Below are 18438 nucleotides of genomic sequence, written 5' to 3' on the forward strand. Positions count from 1 at the left end.
GTGCGTTGGAGCTGGGTTTTATTACTGGAGCGGAGAAACGCACGTGCTTAGCGCGTGGGTTTTTTGTCGCGTAGCGACGGGCGCAGAGGGCGCACGGGAGGCGGGCGCAGAGGATCTGGACTCAAACTCTGCCAGGTCAGCCTGACATGGATCTACTATAGTCCAGGTCATCATTTCAATATATGGACTACTAGATTTGTCTGCACACGTTGGAAAACCACAGCAAAATGATTTTATTTTCCATTGAAATAAAATAGGTAAAATTATACACTCACAGCCACTGCAATCATAAAGAAATAATTGCATTCTAATCCGAAAGCTGAAAAAACCCTCCAAAACTTTCATTAAAAAAATAATAATAAAATAAAAATAAAAAATCAGAGCCTTAAAGAAGTACTAGAGCTGGAACTTGAACTTGGCTTGAGGAGAAATTCCTAGCTTTTGTTTTTTGTTTTTCTGTTCCTTCCTTGAGTTGCAGAGGCAGCAGACTTAATGGATACTTTTGAACTTTTCACCAATATTTTCAGTATCCCTGCTTGAACGAGTTTCAGTAGCCAAAGGTTCCTTCAAATTCAAACTGATGTCATCAGCAGTGTGCACTTCTGGGGCTTTGTTGCTGGTACTATGTGACAGATGGCTATCTTCAATTGAATTTTCTTCAACAACAAGATGGTCCGATTGAATCAGCTTTGCATGATTGCATCCAAATGCATATTATCATGAGAATCTCGAGACTCATTCTGGTAAATATGGTTACACTTGGAGTTTCTTCAGTAAATTTAGGGGCTTTATTACTGATACTATGCGAAAGCCGACCAAATGCTACATCGATAGCTTCAATATAATTTGCTTCGACAAGAGACTCACCCTCATTCATATAGAGGTAAGCTTGGGCATTCTTCAGTAATTTTTTGAAAATGTGAGTGAATTTCTTCAATAGATCTTGCTTCAACATCTGGAAAATCTGAATCAGTGTTAGCTTGATGTATAGATTGTTTGTTGCTTTCATCGCTAGTTTGTTCAAAATATGAGTGATTTTCATGATATGCGTTGATTTCTTCAACAGATTTTGTTTCGATGACTGGAATCTCTAAATCTGTCACAGTTTGGGATACATTGTTCTGAGTAGTACAAGCTTCACTCGACTGAAGAAGAGTCTGTTCAATGTTATCCCTAGGGTCACACGGAGACCAAGTTAGTGTTTCAACAATTTGGTCTTGGCTGACTTCTGAATGCACCTCCGGAGACTTAATGGAACTTTCTTCGGAGGATTGGTTACCTAATGCATCAGCAATCATAGCAGACTTACCTTTAGAATCGAAGACATGGTTTAATGAACTTTTGGAACCAGAAGCAATATCTTCAGACTGGCTATCCTTTTGAAACATTAAATCAGATCCTTCATGATTAGATAACAGCTCTCTAATGTGGGAATTAGCAGATCGATCGATCTCTTCTGGCAAAGTCTGGCAAGTATCTAAGGCAGAAGATTGGACCTCATTAGATTCTTCATCAGAGCTATTGACAGTCTTTGTCAGAGCTGGACTCTCAGTGGCACTGCTTGACTTGGACAGATCACTTATTGACTGGATACTAATCTCAGAAATCTTCTCCATAACAATCAAGGAATCCAAGCATTCTGATGATTCAATTAATTCTAAACTAATTAAACTTCCATCTTGATCTGGAACTTCTTGAACAACTGATTTTCCGATTTTGGCTGCATTATATTCACTGTTGTCATCAACCTCACTCAGTCTTGATCTGTTTTCATAGATAAAAACTGAAGTTGGGAACCATTCAAATGGTTTTTTACCAACGGATGATAACTCTTCCACATTTGCATTAACTGGCAGAGAATCTGCAGTTCCTGAAGCAGCTGTGACCTCCAATGCCCCTGGAGAACAAATTTCTAACTTCACTAAAGAATCCAGATTACCACCTTGACCTGCAGCTTACTAAAATCAACGTTGCGAAACAACCAAAACACTTACATGTTAATGAATTATAAAAGGATTTATCATACCTGCACACTGCAAAGCTTCCTGTTTATCGAGAGAGCTCCAACTGGCTGATGGACTAGCTTCATCAATCTCAATATAATTTGTAGGATGTTCCCTCTTCCCTTTGTCAGCGTCATCAGATTCCTCCTTAGAAGTGTGAATTTGAAGATCCCCTGCATCAGTTCCATGTTCAGCAAGAGATGACAGTTCAACTTCCCTATTAACCTCCTGCCTCTCCAGCCCTCTTTTATGTGCCAGATCTGTAGATGGAGAAACTGTGTCTGATCCTGAAATAAAACTCACTTTTGATTCACTATTGCCACTGTATTGTCTCTGAAAAATAGAAGTTCCTTCTAAATCCATCTCTGAAGTAAGATAAGGTTTAAACCTCGACTGATGTCTCTCTTGCTGAAGGTCTCTTCTTCCTAAGTCAAAGGTGTCAACCCTTCTAAATAAGCTCTCAGAGTGTGAAGCTGGAACAAAATCCTGGAGATCCCAAGTTTCACCTATGAGATTACCCTCTTGTTCTTCGTCGCCATATAGAAAATCAAAAGGATTTCGTCTGGGTAGCAGAGAAGACGGAGCAGAGCCGGGTATTGGTGGTAAGTCCATAGTTTCCACTGAGTCATCAGGAGTATCAAATGGATTCCTTCTCGAGGGAACATGGACATGAAGGCGTGATAGCTCATCTTTGCCAAGGAAAGAGTCATTAGCATCCCAGTCAATTGGATTTCTGTCCATCCTAAATGTCAGATTCTTCCTTGCTCTTCGTTTTGCTATTAGATTTACTAACCTTTGATTTCTCTCCAATTCAGAAGAACCAAGATCCATCACGTTTTTCTGGTCATCTTCTGTCCATCTCACTGCAGCAGTTGCATCGTAAACAACTTTTTCCTCTTGCGCTTCATCTTTTTCTTGCAAATATTTTTCATCAATATCATCACTTTCATGGTCCACCAGTGAACCTTCAGAGGAAGCAGCTAACTTTGTAATAGAAACATGCTCAGAATGTAGCACAGGATGCAGTTCTTCAAACAAGGGAATGATGTTCTCCATGGAAGCATCAGAAGAGGAACTCTCTGCACCATCTGATTCACTATCTGATGAAACATCACGATCTTCAACAGACTGATATGGCAAAGCTAATGAGGAGTCAAAATGACAGTCCAAGGCAGGCCTCCCAATCTCCAACATAAAATTCTCAATTTCTTCATTCATAATACTGTAAGGTATTACATTTGCACCAGTTTCTGCTCCACCACCTAGCTTCTTGGCAAGAACAATATCGTCTTTATAACTCCCCTGGACTGAATGTTCTTTTCCTTGAATCAGTTGATTCACTTCATTCTCCACAACATAGCTGGCTTTTTTCACTTCCTCACCTGACGAAATTTTGGTCATAATGGTATTAATGTTCTTGTTTCCTTCAGATTCATCCACTGCGTGATAATCTTCCTCGTCTGCAATGGCCTTTTCATCATTATAATTTCCATAATCTATATGGTTCTCAATTGATATATTCTCATTCTCCTTAGCATAAAGGCAACGCGAAGAGCTCCCTGTGTCCATAGAAGAAGCATCCCAAGTCCTTTTATTCTCTTCCTTGATTACAGGTATGTTAGGTTCTCCGTAGCTCAAAAGGAGTCCAAGAAGAAGGAATGTGCAGACAATGACAGGAGAAGAAGAAACCAGAAAAGCGAGCAGAGAAGGAAAAGACTTGTACAATTTAAGCAAGACAAACACGAGACAAATGACAAAAGGATGATAATATATAAATCTGACTATTGTTTGAATGCACAAAATAAAAAATCTTTCACACTTCACTTTAATTTTCTTCATCTTGGTTTCAATATCTTCTGTCCGTCTTCTTTTTAACAATCTGGTAGCATGGAACAAAAATGATAAGCATTGCTACTAAGTGACTAATTGATTCAAAATAATTAGGAAGTGCTCCTAATGATGATACTTCATGCTCCACTAGAAATAGTGCAATGATAACAAGAACAGGTCATGTGCCTTAAATATTTGAGGTTTGTTTCATGGATCTTATTCAAACATTTAATCTATGAAGGGATATCACTAATAATAGGCAGGTTATTTAAGTCACTTTAATTATATTTCTCCTTTGCCTCTACACCACTAACACCCATCAATACAACCTGTCTAGCTTTGCAATCTATCTACAAAAATCCATTTTGTATTGAGGCTGCACCTAAACTAACTACAAATAGTCCTCGGGGAAATGTAGTAGCAAAGAATTATCTATTAAGAAAAACATGCCATAAACATGGTATAATTAGAAGAGTCATTGCATTTCCAAAGAAAAGAAGTTAAAGAAATAATAAGTTGTCATTTATATATATTCCATGACAGTCATCATTGTTTCAAAACGTAGGCATCTATCTCCAAACCAAGATAATCTAATGGACTAAGCAAGAAGAAGATGTATGTTCCACCCTATGCAAACATAAAGAATCCAGAAAGAAATCTAATGGCAACACTTCACTGCTTTTTCTGCAATAACTTAAAAGCATCCTTCTTGCGTACTCATTTAGAGGTTTGACGGCTGTGTAAATCTGAAACAAAAGAAGGATATTTTTGTTTCTTTTTTGTTTTTTAGCATGACAGTGAAAGCCTCACATAACAAAATCCATGAATCCAGATAAGGTAAGACTTCTTCAGCACGACCTTTATTCAGAACAACTTCAATGGCTTATAAATTCACTTTGCATGGCTGCACATCGATTTTACTGATAGCGCTCATGAATATGACACAAATTAAACAAGAAACAGAAGTTTATCCACACGATTGACCGACTAGAAACGAATTTCAAAATCCCCTTAATCGCAACTCAAAATCAGATCTTCATATGACAAAAACACTGACCACCAATAAACTAGGAAAGCCCCAAACTTTAGGGAACATAATTCTTCCAAATGCTTGAACAAATCCAAATACCAAACTTGTTCAGAAGAAAGTGAACTCACCTCAATATACTGATCGAGCTCGGATCTTTTCCACTCCTTTGTTTATGTCGGAAGTCTCAAGATCAGATGATCCAGATCCACATACACTCGAAAATAAGATCGCAGGAGACAGGAAAGAACGACAGCGAGAGTGATTGTCTCCGACAGTGTTAACAAATGCCAAAACCTATCCTTTCCTCCCATTTATTCCTGGTTCGGTCGGCAAGTAAAGCTCAAAAGCGAGTAGCTTTCTACCAGACTATTTGTAACTATTGTATTACATTGACCGGAGGAAAAGGAGAAGAAAAATCTGACTGGTGTGGAAAAGCACCGGAGGATAAAGCGGTCATTTGACGGATCACCGTCATCGCCGTCGTCCGGCAGGAACAATCAAACAAATATGCCTCCATTTTTGGGAAAAATGTATTTTCGCCCCCAATATTTAGTATTTCTACAACATGACCCTTCAAAAAATTTATCTTCACCCCCAATATTTAGTATTTCTACAACATGACCCTTCAAATTGTGAGGTAGGCTATGCTTTGAAAACTCCTATCAAGATTTTTTTTATTATTATCAAAATATTCTCGAATATTATTTCTAGATTTACTAGAGGAGATCAAATATTTAATAAAAAAATTAAAAATTAAAAGATATATATTTCCTCCTGTAAAAATATATTTAAAAAAAATAGTTAATGGGTTGTGTTAGCTCTGGCGCGGATAAAATGAAGATTCCAAGCCCATTGGAAGCCCATCAGAATCTCCTTGTGGCTATGGCGCTGTGTTCTCGATGGCCTTTGTCGTTTCTCCCGGCGATCGATCGCGGCACCCCGATGGATCCCGATCAAGCACTGCGCGCGATCCGCATTCATCGTCGCGTTTGCTCGTAATTTGTGCAATCATTTTTGATCCCGTTCTTAAAGATTGATCTGAGTAGTTTGCTCCCTAGATCTGCTGTCGATCGAGCTGACAACGAAGTCATCTATCATGAGGTTCTCCTGGATGCGCTACGTCGACGATGCCAGGTCCGATGATTATTCATCGCGTGTTAATTAGTTTAAGACCCTTCCTTTTTGATCGACCAGCATTTCCTTTTTGATGAATCCCGTTCGATTATATATGTCGTCGGTTTTTCCCAAAATACAATAGGGCACATGAGATTCTTCTTCTGTAGGAATGATCGAAATGGATAGATTGAAATAGATTGTGACAGACAGCAATTTCGCTACCAAAGTTTGTTTCTTAGTAATCTATTTGGTCAAGTCGTGCCGATTAGAACTTATTTTAAAATTGTAAAGAGAAATCGATGTCTTAGGGGATAGTTGACCATGTGGTTGAATAAACAGTTTAGTGGCAAGAAAGCATTCTTATAGCCAAACTCACATTTCTTGAGGGTTGGGGTTTCAGATGTGAATTATTGTGTCCATAGATATGCAACAATTAAATATTTAGACCCTAATTTAAGCTATCTATTGTAGCTTTTGGGCTTTTGGGTTGGAAAATTTAAAGCAACTTGAGAAAGTAAGATTGAATTGAAGACAATATCTAGTGCATATGGTAAGCAATAAAATTACACCTTTTTTCTTGCTTGCTTGCTCATCTATTGCTCATGGATGTCTTGGATTTTAGCCTGAAGATTTCTAATTTAGCGCACCAAAGAAAGGGACTATGGTCTGACAGAAGTGGTTGGCGATTTCAAAATTCATTTCCTTGATCGGCAGGGAGATTTGTTTATTGGTGAGGGTACTTCAGAATTTTTATCTTCTATGTTTCTAATGTGCTGTTGTTCGATATGCATCATCTTGGTAGCTCGCCAAGTAATAGTTTTAATTGTTTCAGTTTATATGCCCTACTGTGTTTAAAAGGTGATATATAATGCAACACAGAAGCTCCTGACCAGTTTCATACAATGTTAATATATAAATAAACAACATTACATCTACTTTCATGTTTATTCTCGTAATTTGAGCTAACTACACAAACATGTATTAGTGGTGTCCGCATGTGGCATCTCATTGAAAGATCCTTGCCAATTCAACTGATCGGAGATTTTTTATTTAAAATTTAGGACTTTAGTTTATCCTTGATTTCTTAGCTGATTCATACGATCTTATGGAGTTGCAGCATTAGAAGAGAAATTTTGCTTTCATCTAATATATATTAACTGTTCGATCTGCTTGTATCTTAATCATGATAATATTTCTTTGTATGCTTACTTATATGATTATTTGTTTCATTGTCCAGCTGATTAAATACTACATTCACAGAGAATAGGAAGTTTTTGAATGCTTCTGATCTTGATGGCTTTGACAAGGTATAGCAATGCTACTTTTAACTGATAATAATCATTCTAAATCATTGATTAGCAGGTGCTGGCATATGCTGTCTTCTTATCTCACCCCTTAAGATGAGAAAGAATCAATCTGCTCATAACTGAATATATATACATATAACTTGAACATGCACGTTCTTTATCTATGGGTTTTATACTCAGCTATTATGACATTTCAATTACTTAATTAGATCCAGTGCACTATCTAGTGTATGCTTAAGCTTCCTTATGCTGAGATTGAGTGCTCTGCTCCCGGTCCCAATTTGTTAGTTTTTGAAAATTTATTCATTCCGACCTTCATCTTGCAGAGGAAGTTGCCATATCCAGAATTCCAGATTGAGTTGGTGTGCTTGTGGATTATGATGGCGCTAAACCAAATCCTCCATGACAAACTGATTCAAACACCAAGGAATCTCCTGATGGCACTACATCTGCCACTAAAACTAAGATTGCTGGGACTCTAAAAGCCAAGACAAGGACAACAGTTTCTCTGATAGCGAAGAAGAAGGGTCTTCCAGGGGCAGGCGTCAAAAGATGGGTGACGACGATACACATGGTTCAAAAGTTACAACAGAAGAAATTGAAACAAAGACTTTGAAAGAGTAAAGCACAAGGAATTGGAGACATATAATTGAAGAATGAACCAAAAGTCACTGATTCTGTTGATGCTAAAATCAAATCAAGTAGTAAAAATTTGCCAGTAGAGAGCCCTGTTCTGGAGTCCTCTGTGACTGGATTCAAGGCAATTGCTACAAATGCTTCTGTCTTTTCTTTTGGTGATGATGAAGACTGAGAGCGAGTGGCCTAGCTAGTTCAGGGAGGATCTCAGAAGACATCGACCAGTATGGATGTTCAAACACATTCATGATAGTTGGAAGGTGCTGGTTCGCGCTTCACAGCATCGCGTTGTCTAATATCACGACTTCGAAATGAAGTGTGTGCATTCATGCAATCAATGATGGCAGTTCTCTTTGATTCTCATATCGGTGGTGCCTGTTCTTGGAAAATTGTTGTTCATAAGTTAGAATGCCTTGGTTTGTTGCCCATGATTCACCAGTGGTATATGTTTCATGCCAATCGGTTATAATGTAAATGAGGCAAAGATTTTGGATGTGGAGCAAGATAGGGATGGATAAATATTGTATCCCTTGTAATGTAAGGTTGCTCCATATGATATTTAATTTTTAGTATAATTATTTTTTTGTTAGATTTGTTCATGAGTTGAACTGCATGAATGTAAATTTTCCATTACATTTCTAAAAACATGAGTTACTAACAAATTAACTTGCAATTGTCAACCCTCTAAAATTTAATTATTATTAAAATTTAGACACTTAATTAGAACCTATCTAGCTAGCTTTCTTATGTTCTAAAAAGGAATAAATCAAGTGGCAACATAATCTTATAATAACATCGTGATTAATTTTGTTTATCCCAAGTAAATGAATAATGTTCCATAAAAATTTGAATTATCAATTTCTATAAAATATCTTTTTATTTATTTATTTTCTCTTGTAAAACACATATTCTCAATTGATCTACATTGAATGATAGAGCGGATTAAGCGGCATAAAATAAGTATGATAAATTAAATGATGGGATGGTCCAAATAGATTAGACGAGCCAAGTTGGACAAAGTGAGTCAGATGGACCAGTGAAGTGGAGACCATGTAAAGGCTAATATAAATCTAAACTCATATATTTCTATATAATTAAACTCTAAGTGAGATTAGTGAAGTAGTTGAATGAATTAGAATTGACTTTGAGTCAACTCAGACTCAACTCAACTTAAAGGGTTAGGGCCGACCAAAGGAGGGTCCCGAGATTGTCAAGTCACTTACCCAATTCAATTCGTCAATTCAATTCAATTCAATTGACACTTCAATAGAAGCAGCCGCTGATCCACGTCCCAGCAGAGATCCGTAGCTGTCCCATTTAATTCCCTTAATTATTATTCAATAATGACGCACTAATGAAGCATTTAATTATAATTAAAATTTCGCAAGCTTCCTACTCTTTAATTAATTATCTTCCACGCGCCTCCACAGGTCGGCACGGTTTATACAGTAGGATTACAGTAGATAAGTCAGGGGTTGGTTCCAGCATGTATGGTTGTTTCACTGACAAAATCCTCCAAGATTTATTTCTTTTTTAGTTTTTTTTAAGATTACTAAATGACGTATCTATTTTTCATTTTATTTTTATGAGTCAAATTAATTTATTATATGTGTCCAAATATTAAAATTTTGAGTAAATTAGGCAACTGATGATTTTCTTTTTTTATCAAAGTTGATTTTAGGTAAAATTAATATCAAATGATCTCAGATTTATACGTAACTAATTTCTACGTGTTCATCTACCTCTCCTAATTATATATTAATCCTCTCGGACTTCAATTTGATTCAATATATTAAGAACAGTAATTTTTTGAAGATAGATATATTTAAAAAATTAATTGCTCTCAATATATTAGGTCAAATTGTCATTTGAGGACATGAATATAATCAGGAGAGATAAACAAACATATAAGAACTAGTTTCATGTCAATCTGAGGTCATTTGGTTAATCAACTGATTTTATCCAAAACTGAGTGATAGACCAAATGATCTGAGATTAACATGAAACTAATTCTTAATTGTTCGTCTATCTCTCTTGATTATATGATTATATCCGTACCTTTAAATTTTAATTTGACCCAATATATTTAGAGTAAATATTTTTTTTTTAACACAAAAATACTTGAAAATCAATTAATGTTAAAAAATATTATTACTTTCAATATATTAAGTCAAATTTATGTTTAAGGACATAAATATATTAGCTGAACACATAGATATATTAGCTGAACACATAGGATCTAGTTTAATATCAATCAGAGGTTGTTTGGTCCATCAGCTGGTTTTGCAACCTCGAATTGATACGAAACTAAATTTTATATGTTTGACTAGTTCTCTTGATTATATTAACGCACTTAGACATCACTTTAACCTAATATATTAGAGCAATAATTTTTTAAACACAATTAAAATTTTTGCATTCAAAAAAAATATTTCTCTCAATTTAGTCAAAGTGACATTTGAAGGCATGAATATAATCAGAAAAGATAGACGAACACATAGGAACTAGTTTCATATCAATCCGAGGTCATCAGCCGATTTTGCCTTACTTCTCCTAATTATATCTATGTCCTCAAATATTATTTTGACTCAATATATTGAGAGCGATGATTTTTTAAATACGAATTGAATTTTTCAAACACATCCGTGTTCAAAATATATAGGAACTAGTTTCATATCAATCAAAAATCGTTTCATCCGTCAACCGACTTTATTTAAAATATACTTGGATAAAAAACAAAGTAAATTAGTAGACTGATTAAAAAAAATTAGTCGATTGATTTACTCGAAATCTCGACATTCAAAAATTTTTCAAATACAATTATATCCAAAAGATCACTATTCTCAATATATTGAGTCAAATTGATATTTAAGAACATGAATATAATCAAGAAAAGTAGACGGATACATAAGAATTAGTTTCATTTAAGTCTGAGGTCTTTTGGTATACATTCATGTTTAAGAAATTATTAATCTCAATATATTTGGTCAAATTGATATTTGAGGACATGAATATAATTAGGCAGAGTCTACCCTAGATTTCGAGGGGTCTGATGTAAAAAAAATAGATCATTTATATTAATATAAAAAATATAGTAATTTTGATCAAAATTATTACTTGGGCGGCCATACTTGTTATATTGACCTAAACTACTAAAATTGGAATTTGTGAATCTTGTTTGTGAAATTTAGGCTTCTTAGATATCTCAAAAAAAAGGGAAAAACTCAGAATAGGTGCCTAGAGAATTTAAAATTTCTTGTTATTTCAAATTCATATAAACTTATGTGAGTCCAAAAGACTATAACAATAATACAAATACACCAAAAGAGGAAAGAGAAAGGCATAAATATATAGAAGAAATGATAGTGTAGATTAGAGAAAGGGAAACATCTGTTTACGACCAAGTGACAAAACTACAGTTATATAAAAATGAAAATACATTTGTAGGAAGACAATTAAATTAAGCAGAGTAGAAATTGCAACTTAACCTAAGTAATTGTTTAGTGGGATTACAAAACTATGGGTTTTTTTTTAGGTCTATAGGTTTGGGTGATGGAATAGCTCGAAAAAGGATTTTTTTTTTATTTTTTATTTTTATGAATGGGTGAATGATTTAAGTGAATTTAGATGGTATGTAAGACTTCTTCACAACTTAGTGTGCACCCTAAAGATAAGTGTACGGAGACTGGTGCACCTTGGAGAAAAAAAAAATGAAAAACACAATTTAAGAATTTTATCTAACATTTTTCCTTTCTTTATATCATATTTGTGGAAAAGAACATGTGGCAGGTAAGCACGACAAACCTAGGTAAATCCCACCAAACAACCCGCTCACACAAGGACAAAGAAGAAGTTTAATTTGGATAAGAAGATTATCTCATATCCTTAGCTTTCTTGTTCGGTGAAGAAGTCTGGTGAAAGCACCATCGATGAATTTGTAGTTCGGTGAAGAAGAAAGCGTCGCATAGTCGTCATTGTTGTCTCTCTTCTAGACAAAAAAAAAAAGCAGAGAGAACATCTTAGTCATGTCATCACCATCACTTCAAAAAACGAAAAAAAAAATGTAAATAGGGTTAGAAATAATAGGATGAGGCGTTTACTAAATTTTATTTTTTAAATTACTAACATAAAAAAGTGTGGGCCTACAACAAGTGGGGCCCCTATGCGACGACCCTACTTGCACCACCCTAGGGTCGGCTTTGTAATCAGGAGATATAGATGAACACATAAAAATTAATTTTATGTCAATCTGAGGTCATTTGATCCATCAGTTGATTTTGTCCAAAATCGGCTTATAGACCAAAAGATCTCGGATTCAAATAAAACTAGTTTCTATATGTTCGTCTATCTCTCTAAATTATATTCATGTACTTAAGCGTCAATTTGACTCAATATATTAAGAACAATAATTTTTTAAACATGAATATTTTTGAAAATTTTAATTCGTGTTTAAAAAATTATTGGTATCAATAGATTGAGTCAAATTGATATTTAAGAGCATGGATATAATCAAGAGAACTAGCCGAATACATAAGATCTAATTTCATGTTAATCCAAGGTCGTTCGGTTCATTAACCTATTTTGGACAAAACTAACTGATGGATCAAATGATCTCAGATTGTTATGAATCTAGTTCTGATGTATTCTTCTATGTTTTCTAATTGTATCCATAACCTTAAATACTAATTTGACCTATTACGTTTAGAGTAATAAAATCATCGTTCTTAATATATTGAGTCAGATTAAAATTTGAGAGTAAAAGGTATAATTAGGAGAGATAGTCAAACGTATATGAATTAATTTATATAAATTCGATGTCATATTTTAATATAGATCAAAATTGATTCGATTAAAAAAAAATTAATCGAATTAAAAGAAAAATAGTTAGCTGATTTGATAATTTTAAAATTATACTACAAGATTTAGTAATTTAAAAATTTTACGTACGGTTTGATCAAACAGACGGTCGTGACACTTTCATCCGCCGCGTAATTATCTCCACGCGCAAATCGTGCCATGTTATTATTATTATTATTTATTATTGTTTTAAGACGAAGGGTGTCCATCATTGCTACATCACGTATATAATAAATGCATTCATTGACTGACACCTGACTGGTTCTGAAGCTGCCACGCTTCCACTTCCACTCTTCACATATTCTTTAATCCTTCCTACGCAAATGAAAAAATATATATTATTATTATTATTTTTACTTTTGTTTCCATCCAAGTAAACATCTCAATTGTTTTTCCTACTATAAATTAATTAGGTATTTTTGAAATAGAATTTAATTAAAATTATATGAGAATATGTTTGTTTCATATTATGTTGTTATTCAACTTGGTCTACGTTATTATGCAAATGGCCTATTAATTATGAGATATGTGTATATTAATATACTTAGGAAGAAAATCTTGTTCGTGTTTAATAAATGTCCGTGTCTTTTTTATTATTTGAATTGACTTCAGCTGACACCCTGTTCCGTTTCTTGTCAATTTTCATATAAAAACATTATTTATTATTTTATTTTATTTTAAAAGGAAAAAAAAAGAAACTCATTGAGCATGATAAATGTGAATATTAAATATCTCTGTTATTTAAGTTTTTCCTATAGATTGTCGACTGCGAGAGTAATTATAGGGGACCATTTTATGTTCCACTTGTCAAATATTGTTCGAATCTATGAATTTTATAAAAATTTAAAATGGATGAATAAATTAAATTATTTCTTGTTTTATATTGAAATTACATTATCATAAAAAAAAAATACATAAAAATGGTGCATAAACATAAGTGAGGGCAACTCAAACAACAAGCATTTTGAGACCAAAATTGTGCATTCAATTTCATCTATTCAATTGTAGCAAATTGAGTGTGCTCATTGGACCTTGTATCGCGTATCGTATTCAAAGCGAAATCCTTGGATCGGACAAGCTAGTCGTCGAGATTTCGATCGCAATAGGGCAAGAGCAAGAGAAGCCAAGAAAATGACCCAAAGAAAGCTCATTTAGAACCCACATTTACTTGCCAAGATGTTTTTTTAGAAGCACATGACCCTATCCTGAGTTGCCTACTTTCCTTTCCACAAACTTCTTAAGATATCCATTTACCATTGTTCGAATGCTCAATTTGTAATTTTTAAAATCGAAACCAAACCGACACTCAGTCCTTGATACAATCTACTTGTTAGTGTGCCAACCATTCTTGTTTATCAGAGTTAAACAAAGATTGTTCTTGAAGAAATAAGAGACTAACCAGCATCATTAATTGGGAGGTCCTCTCAACCCACAAAGTGGAAATCAAGAAGATCAACTTTGGCTTTCTCTTTAATTAATGGCAGACCTTGCTGATTCATGTGACACTGCAATCTGACTTTGCTCAAAGAAAGAAAGAAACAAAGAAAAACAAAAACAAAAACACAAGAGTAAATGAGTCAGAGAGGTAGACGATACTGGTAAATGAGTCCTTGATTATCCACAAGTCTTCTTATATATATGTGCACTTTACACTCTCTGTGATTGATCATACAGCAAGCTTGACAGCCATGGGAAGGTCTCTGTGCTGTGACAAGGTTGGCATCAAGAAGGGCCCTTGGACTCCTGAAGAAGACATCGTTCTGGTGTCCTACATCCAAAAGCATGGCCCTGGCAATTGGAGATCAGTTCCTACTAACACTGGTGCATCTTCGATTTCAATTGTGAATTGAATGCTTTTGTTTTAGTTATTGTTCATGCACCTTTGTGATCTTGGGGTTTAGGCTTGATGAGATGCAGCAAGAGTTGCAGATTGAGGTGGACGAATTATCTCCGACCGGGAATTAAGCGCGGAAACTTCACCCCTCATGAAGAAGGATTGATCATTCATCTTCAGTCGATGCTTGGCAATAAGTAAGTAAATCCCTTTCTGTTAGTTTGAATTCATGTAGAGGTTCTGATTTATACTTGTTCAATGGGTATCTGTTACTGCAGATGGGCAGCCATAGCTTCGTATCTTCCTCAAAGAACCGACAACGATATCAAGAACTACTGGAACACGCACCTAAAGAAGAAGGTCGAGAAGAACCAAGTCGGAAATGCGTCGATAGGCTACAACATTGATGGAGCTAGAAATTCTCATGTGTCTATGCTCCCCATCTCGAACTGTGGCTCCTCGACTTATGCTTCAAACATGGAGAACATCTCGGGGCTTCTCCAGCGGTGGACGCGGTCCTCCCAAAAGAAGACTGATCCCGCACAAAATCAAGATTTGAAGTGCCATGGCTTCCAGGATGATCAAGGGAATTGCGATACCGTGTCTGATAGAGAAGTTGGAACATCGGTCCCGTTCGAGGTAGAATCCCCCTCAGAGGCCAGACTCTGTGGAGCTCAACACCATTCTCTTACAGTGCTAGAGAATTGGCTACTCGACGAGGCTGTAGGCATTGTAGATGTCACAGGTATATCGACCGGTCTTTGCCCCGATGGAGTGTACTAATTTGCCAATGATACAGAAGAAAGATCAAAGTGCTAGAAATGTCCAAGCTTTGATATTGCCTCAATGTGCTAGATAATCTCAAAACGAGTTGAATTATTCGGCTACTTTATGTAAGAATTAAGGCATGCATGTCATTCTTGAAAATGTTCATTGTCTGTTGAGGACTGAAATGGTGACTGCAAAGCTTACGACAATGTGATTAGATTCAGCAGTGGCATGGACCAATCTGCCCTAAACCAGAAGGGCACCATTAATGACCTTGAGCCCAGAAGGGGAAAACTGAAAGAAACTTTTCTTGAGAAATTTAATAGGACAGCTTGAATCACAGCCAAAAAAAAGCTCATCATGTGAAAGCTTGTGGTCTTTTTCAGTAATTTAGGGGTATATTACACTCAGAAACTTGCTCCTTTGTTTTTCTTTCATAAATGCTTCAAATTTATTAAAAAATAATGGAGACATAAATAAGCAATCAAAAGTCAGGACAGAGCATGTGCAACCAAGTTTCAAAAAGGAAGTTTTCTTAATTAAGTTTCAGCTATCTTATTCATTAAAACTTTTCCATGTTCCACTTTTTTTTTAAAAAAAAATTATCAGATTTATAGAAGCTTAAGCTTTTAACCATCCATTTCAATGGCCAGACTTCATTTTCTGGCTGTGGTAGTGTTATCAGACAGACCAGTTAAAGATCAGTAAGTTTAGCAATATGTAGGAACATTAAAAATCTAGAGTTATTGCTGTTCCTACTGTTACTATTCATATTCTTTTTGTATTTATTTTGTGTACAGACAGTAATGTGGTATTATTCTTCACTCCTTGCTTGTTCCATTCCTAAATTTTGCAATGCTGCAGGGAAAGTTTATCTACAGCTTTGCAAATGGAGATTCAGTTACGGCTCTGTTTCAAAGCAAAATTCAGGAGAAGATCTCAAATTCAAGTTTAATTACCAACTGGATAATCTTACAAACATTGAGTTTGGTCTTATGTAAGCTTGCTCAATTCTAGCAAAATGTGAGATATTAAACTTTCTAGAAGAAGTTTTGTATCTCCTTGAGCTTGAAATAAGATGTTCATTCTTCCACCAACCTTGTTTTCTGAAAAATCTGACTATTTTTTTTGACACCTTCTGAAAACAAGTCTATTAATCATTAGCTGATGAACTAAATGATAACATCAGTTTCCTACAAAGCATGCAAAACACAAAAACACTCAGCAGCTTCGCCATCATCACCTCTGACAAACTAATCCACCAACAGAAGCTAAACAAAACAAACATTTAGGTCGCAGGACCAAGAATCTAAGGACACTTCGGGCCACCTCTCTTGGTTTTCCAGTTATTGTAGCAGGAACAAACCTGCTTGTTGCCATAAAACCCTGGAGGCACACACAGGCACTTCCTGCAACACTTTTGACAGAAGAACATGCATGGCTTGTGGTACTGCGTCTTGGAACACCTCCTTGTGCACTCCCCGGGGCATTCTATTCGATACCAATCATCCCCCACCCCCAAACGAATCAGTAAACAAATAACCGGAAAAACAAAACAAAACAAAGAAAACAACATCATGACGATCTTACGGTAGGTTGTCAAGCTTCCAGGGCCATATTTGCTCTGCAGATTGCTCCGGTACAGCCCATTCTGCAGTTTCTCCGACGTCAAAGGGAATGTATTTTTAGAAGGGTTGGCTCGAGAGGAGGGCGAAGAGATTAGGACAAGGAGCAGGAGGAGAAGTGAGAGCCTCGCCATTGAATTGGAGAAGACTAAAGAGGAAAGGAAGGGGGTAGATGTACAACTACAAAAGAGAGGGAGATTGTTTGGAGTGGTCAAAGCGCACACTGCGCGAGGTGGCGTTTGAAGACGACTAGACGAGTGCGTTTTGGCGCGAAGAGGGAGGAGGGCGTGGCGGGCTGCGAGTGGAGGGAGGTCAATCTGACCAAGATTTTTTTCTTGTCGAATATTATGCATTATTTTAAAACATTAATTAAATAAAATATTTATCCCTTGGGGAAAATGAAGTACTAGTTTGTAGAATCCGGGCCGGTTTATTTTTTAATGGGCTGCATTCCTGTTGATCTGATTCAGTCGGCCCATTTATGTGTGGTGGTGATTTCGACAGTAGACGAGCCCAACTGAGCGTAAGTTTTAGATGGTCAAACTTATTCGGAGAAAATTACGTTTTTAGTTTTGTAATTTACAATTTTTTTCAATTTTAGTCTAGTCAATTTATATTTTTAGTCCTGTAATTTATAATATTTTTTAATTTCAGTCCTTTTTCCTCTAAAATTAAAATTTTTCAACGGAAAATGATGAGTTGTAAATTGAATTTGGGAATTTTGATTTTTTATGACCCATGTATTTTTTATATTCCAACCACAAATTAAACATTTTCCGTTGAAAAATTTTAATTTTAGAGAAAAAATGACTGAAATTGAAAAATATTATACGTTACAGAACTAAAAATATAAATTAACTCATAATAGGACTAAAATAAAAAAAATACAAGTTACAGTACTGAAAATATAATTTTCTAACTTATTCGATAAAATAATCAAATTAAATAAAAAAATAATTAAAATAAATTAAGTCATGATCATTTTAAATTAAATTAACTTAATCGAATATAGGTACACATAATCCATTTTTGTTCTTTAAAATTAAAACAATACAAAAATGGTATTTTCAAAAATGATAAATTAGTGGGAAATAAAAAAAAATATTCATTAGAAATTTTTAGCATTTGAAAGGTTTTTTAGGAATTAATTTAATAAATTTTAATTAAAAATGAACCAAATAACTTTTTAAATTAGTTATTGGTAAAAAGATAAAAAGAACATATAATTATTCTTATAGTTAAAAATCATCTTATTTTTAAAAATTATTAAAATAATATTATATTTTATAATTTAATATCTCAAATACCCTTGAATATTTTGGGATAAATTCTACGCTCCATTGAATTTAGTAAAATCACTTTATTGTATGTATTTTCAATTGATTTAAACTTTCTAAAAAAAGCTAAGTATATAAATTATCTAGATAATTAA

The 18438-nt window shown here is 34.9% G+C and overlaps 2 protein-coding genes and 1 long non-coding RNA gene across 6 annotated transcripts; 2 read left to right on the forward strand and 1 right to left on the reverse strand.

The window, feature by feature from the left end:
• Window positions 1-214: 214 nt before the first annotated feature.
• On the reverse strand, window positions 215-5336 carry LOC121990926. 2 transcript variants are annotated; one of them, XM_042544981.1, is made up of 4 exons: window positions 4992-5336; window positions 2027-3882; window positions 1310-1948; window positions 951-1173 (listed from the first exon to the last, which is right to left on the reverse strand). In XM_042544981.1, exons 2-4 carry the CDS (start codon window positions 3840-3842, stop codon window positions 1100-1102), a joined length of 2529 nt encoding a protein of 842 aa, XP_042400915.1. In that variant the 5' UTR covers window positions 3843-3882; window positions 4992-5336; the 3' UTR covers window positions 951-1099. The 2 variants fall into 2 exon arrangements, with proteins under 2 accessions (XP_042400911.1, XP_042400915.1); XM_042544977.1 differs by having other exon boundaries at window positions 215-1948.
• A 398-nt stretch (window positions 5337-5734) lies between these two features.
• LOC121990939 lies at window positions 5735-7987 on the forward strand. Of its 3 annotated transcripts, XR_006114686.1 has the most exons (6): window positions 5737-5858; window positions 5922-5997; window positions 6451-6529; window positions 6602-6709; window positions 7217-7286; window positions 7613-7987. It is a non-coding gene; the product is annotated as an uncharacterized LOC121990939 (long non-coding RNA). The 3 variants fall into 3 exon arrangements; XR_006114684.1 differs by having other exon boundaries at window positions 5735-5997; XR_006114685.1 differs by lacking the exon at window positions 6451-6529 and having other exon boundaries at window positions 5735-5997.
• Window positions 7988-14401: 6414 nt separating this feature from the next.
• On the forward strand, window positions 14402-15741 carry LOC122019931 (transcription factor MYB60-like). The gene is made up of 3 exons (XM_042577616.1): window positions 14402-14600; window positions 14681-14810; window positions 14892-15741. Exons 1-3 carry the CDS (start codon window positions 14468-14470, stop codon window positions 15394-15396), a joined length of 768 nt encoding a protein of 255 aa, XP_042433550.1. The 5' UTR covers window positions 14402-14467; the 3' UTR covers window positions 15397-15741.
• The last annotated feature ends 2697 nt before the right edge of the window (window positions 15742-18438 follow it).

This window comes from Zingiber officinale, chromosome 1B, assembly GCF_018446385.1.
Source record: "Zingiber officinale cultivar Zhangliang chromosome 1B, Zo_v1.1, whole genome shotgun sequence".
Taxonomy (NCBI): Eukaryota; Viridiplantae; Streptophyta; class Magnoliopsida; order Zingiberales; family Zingiberaceae; genus Zingiber; species Zingiber officinale.

Coding starts and splice junctions, on each gene's coding strand:
- LOC122019931 (XM_042577616.1), top strand. CDS start 14,468: ATGGGAAGGTCTCTGTGCTGTGACAAGGTTGGCATCAAGAAGGGCCCT. Junction 14,601..14,680: donor ATCAGTTCCTACTAACACTG/GTGCATCTTCGA, acceptor CTTGGGGTTTAG/GCTTGATGAGATGCAGCAAG. Junction 14,811..14,891: donor CAGTCGATGCTTGGCAATAA/GTAAGTAAATCC, acceptor CTGTTACTGCAG/ATGGGCAGCCATAGCTTCGT.
- LOC121990926 (XM_042544977.1), bottom strand. CDS start 3,842: ATGAAGAAAATTAAAGTGAAGTGTGAAAGATTTTTTATTTTGTGCATT. Junction 1,949..2,026: donor GGAAGCTTTGCAGTGTGCAG/GTATGATAAATC, acceptor AGTAAGCTGCAG/GTCAAGGTGGTAATCTGGAT.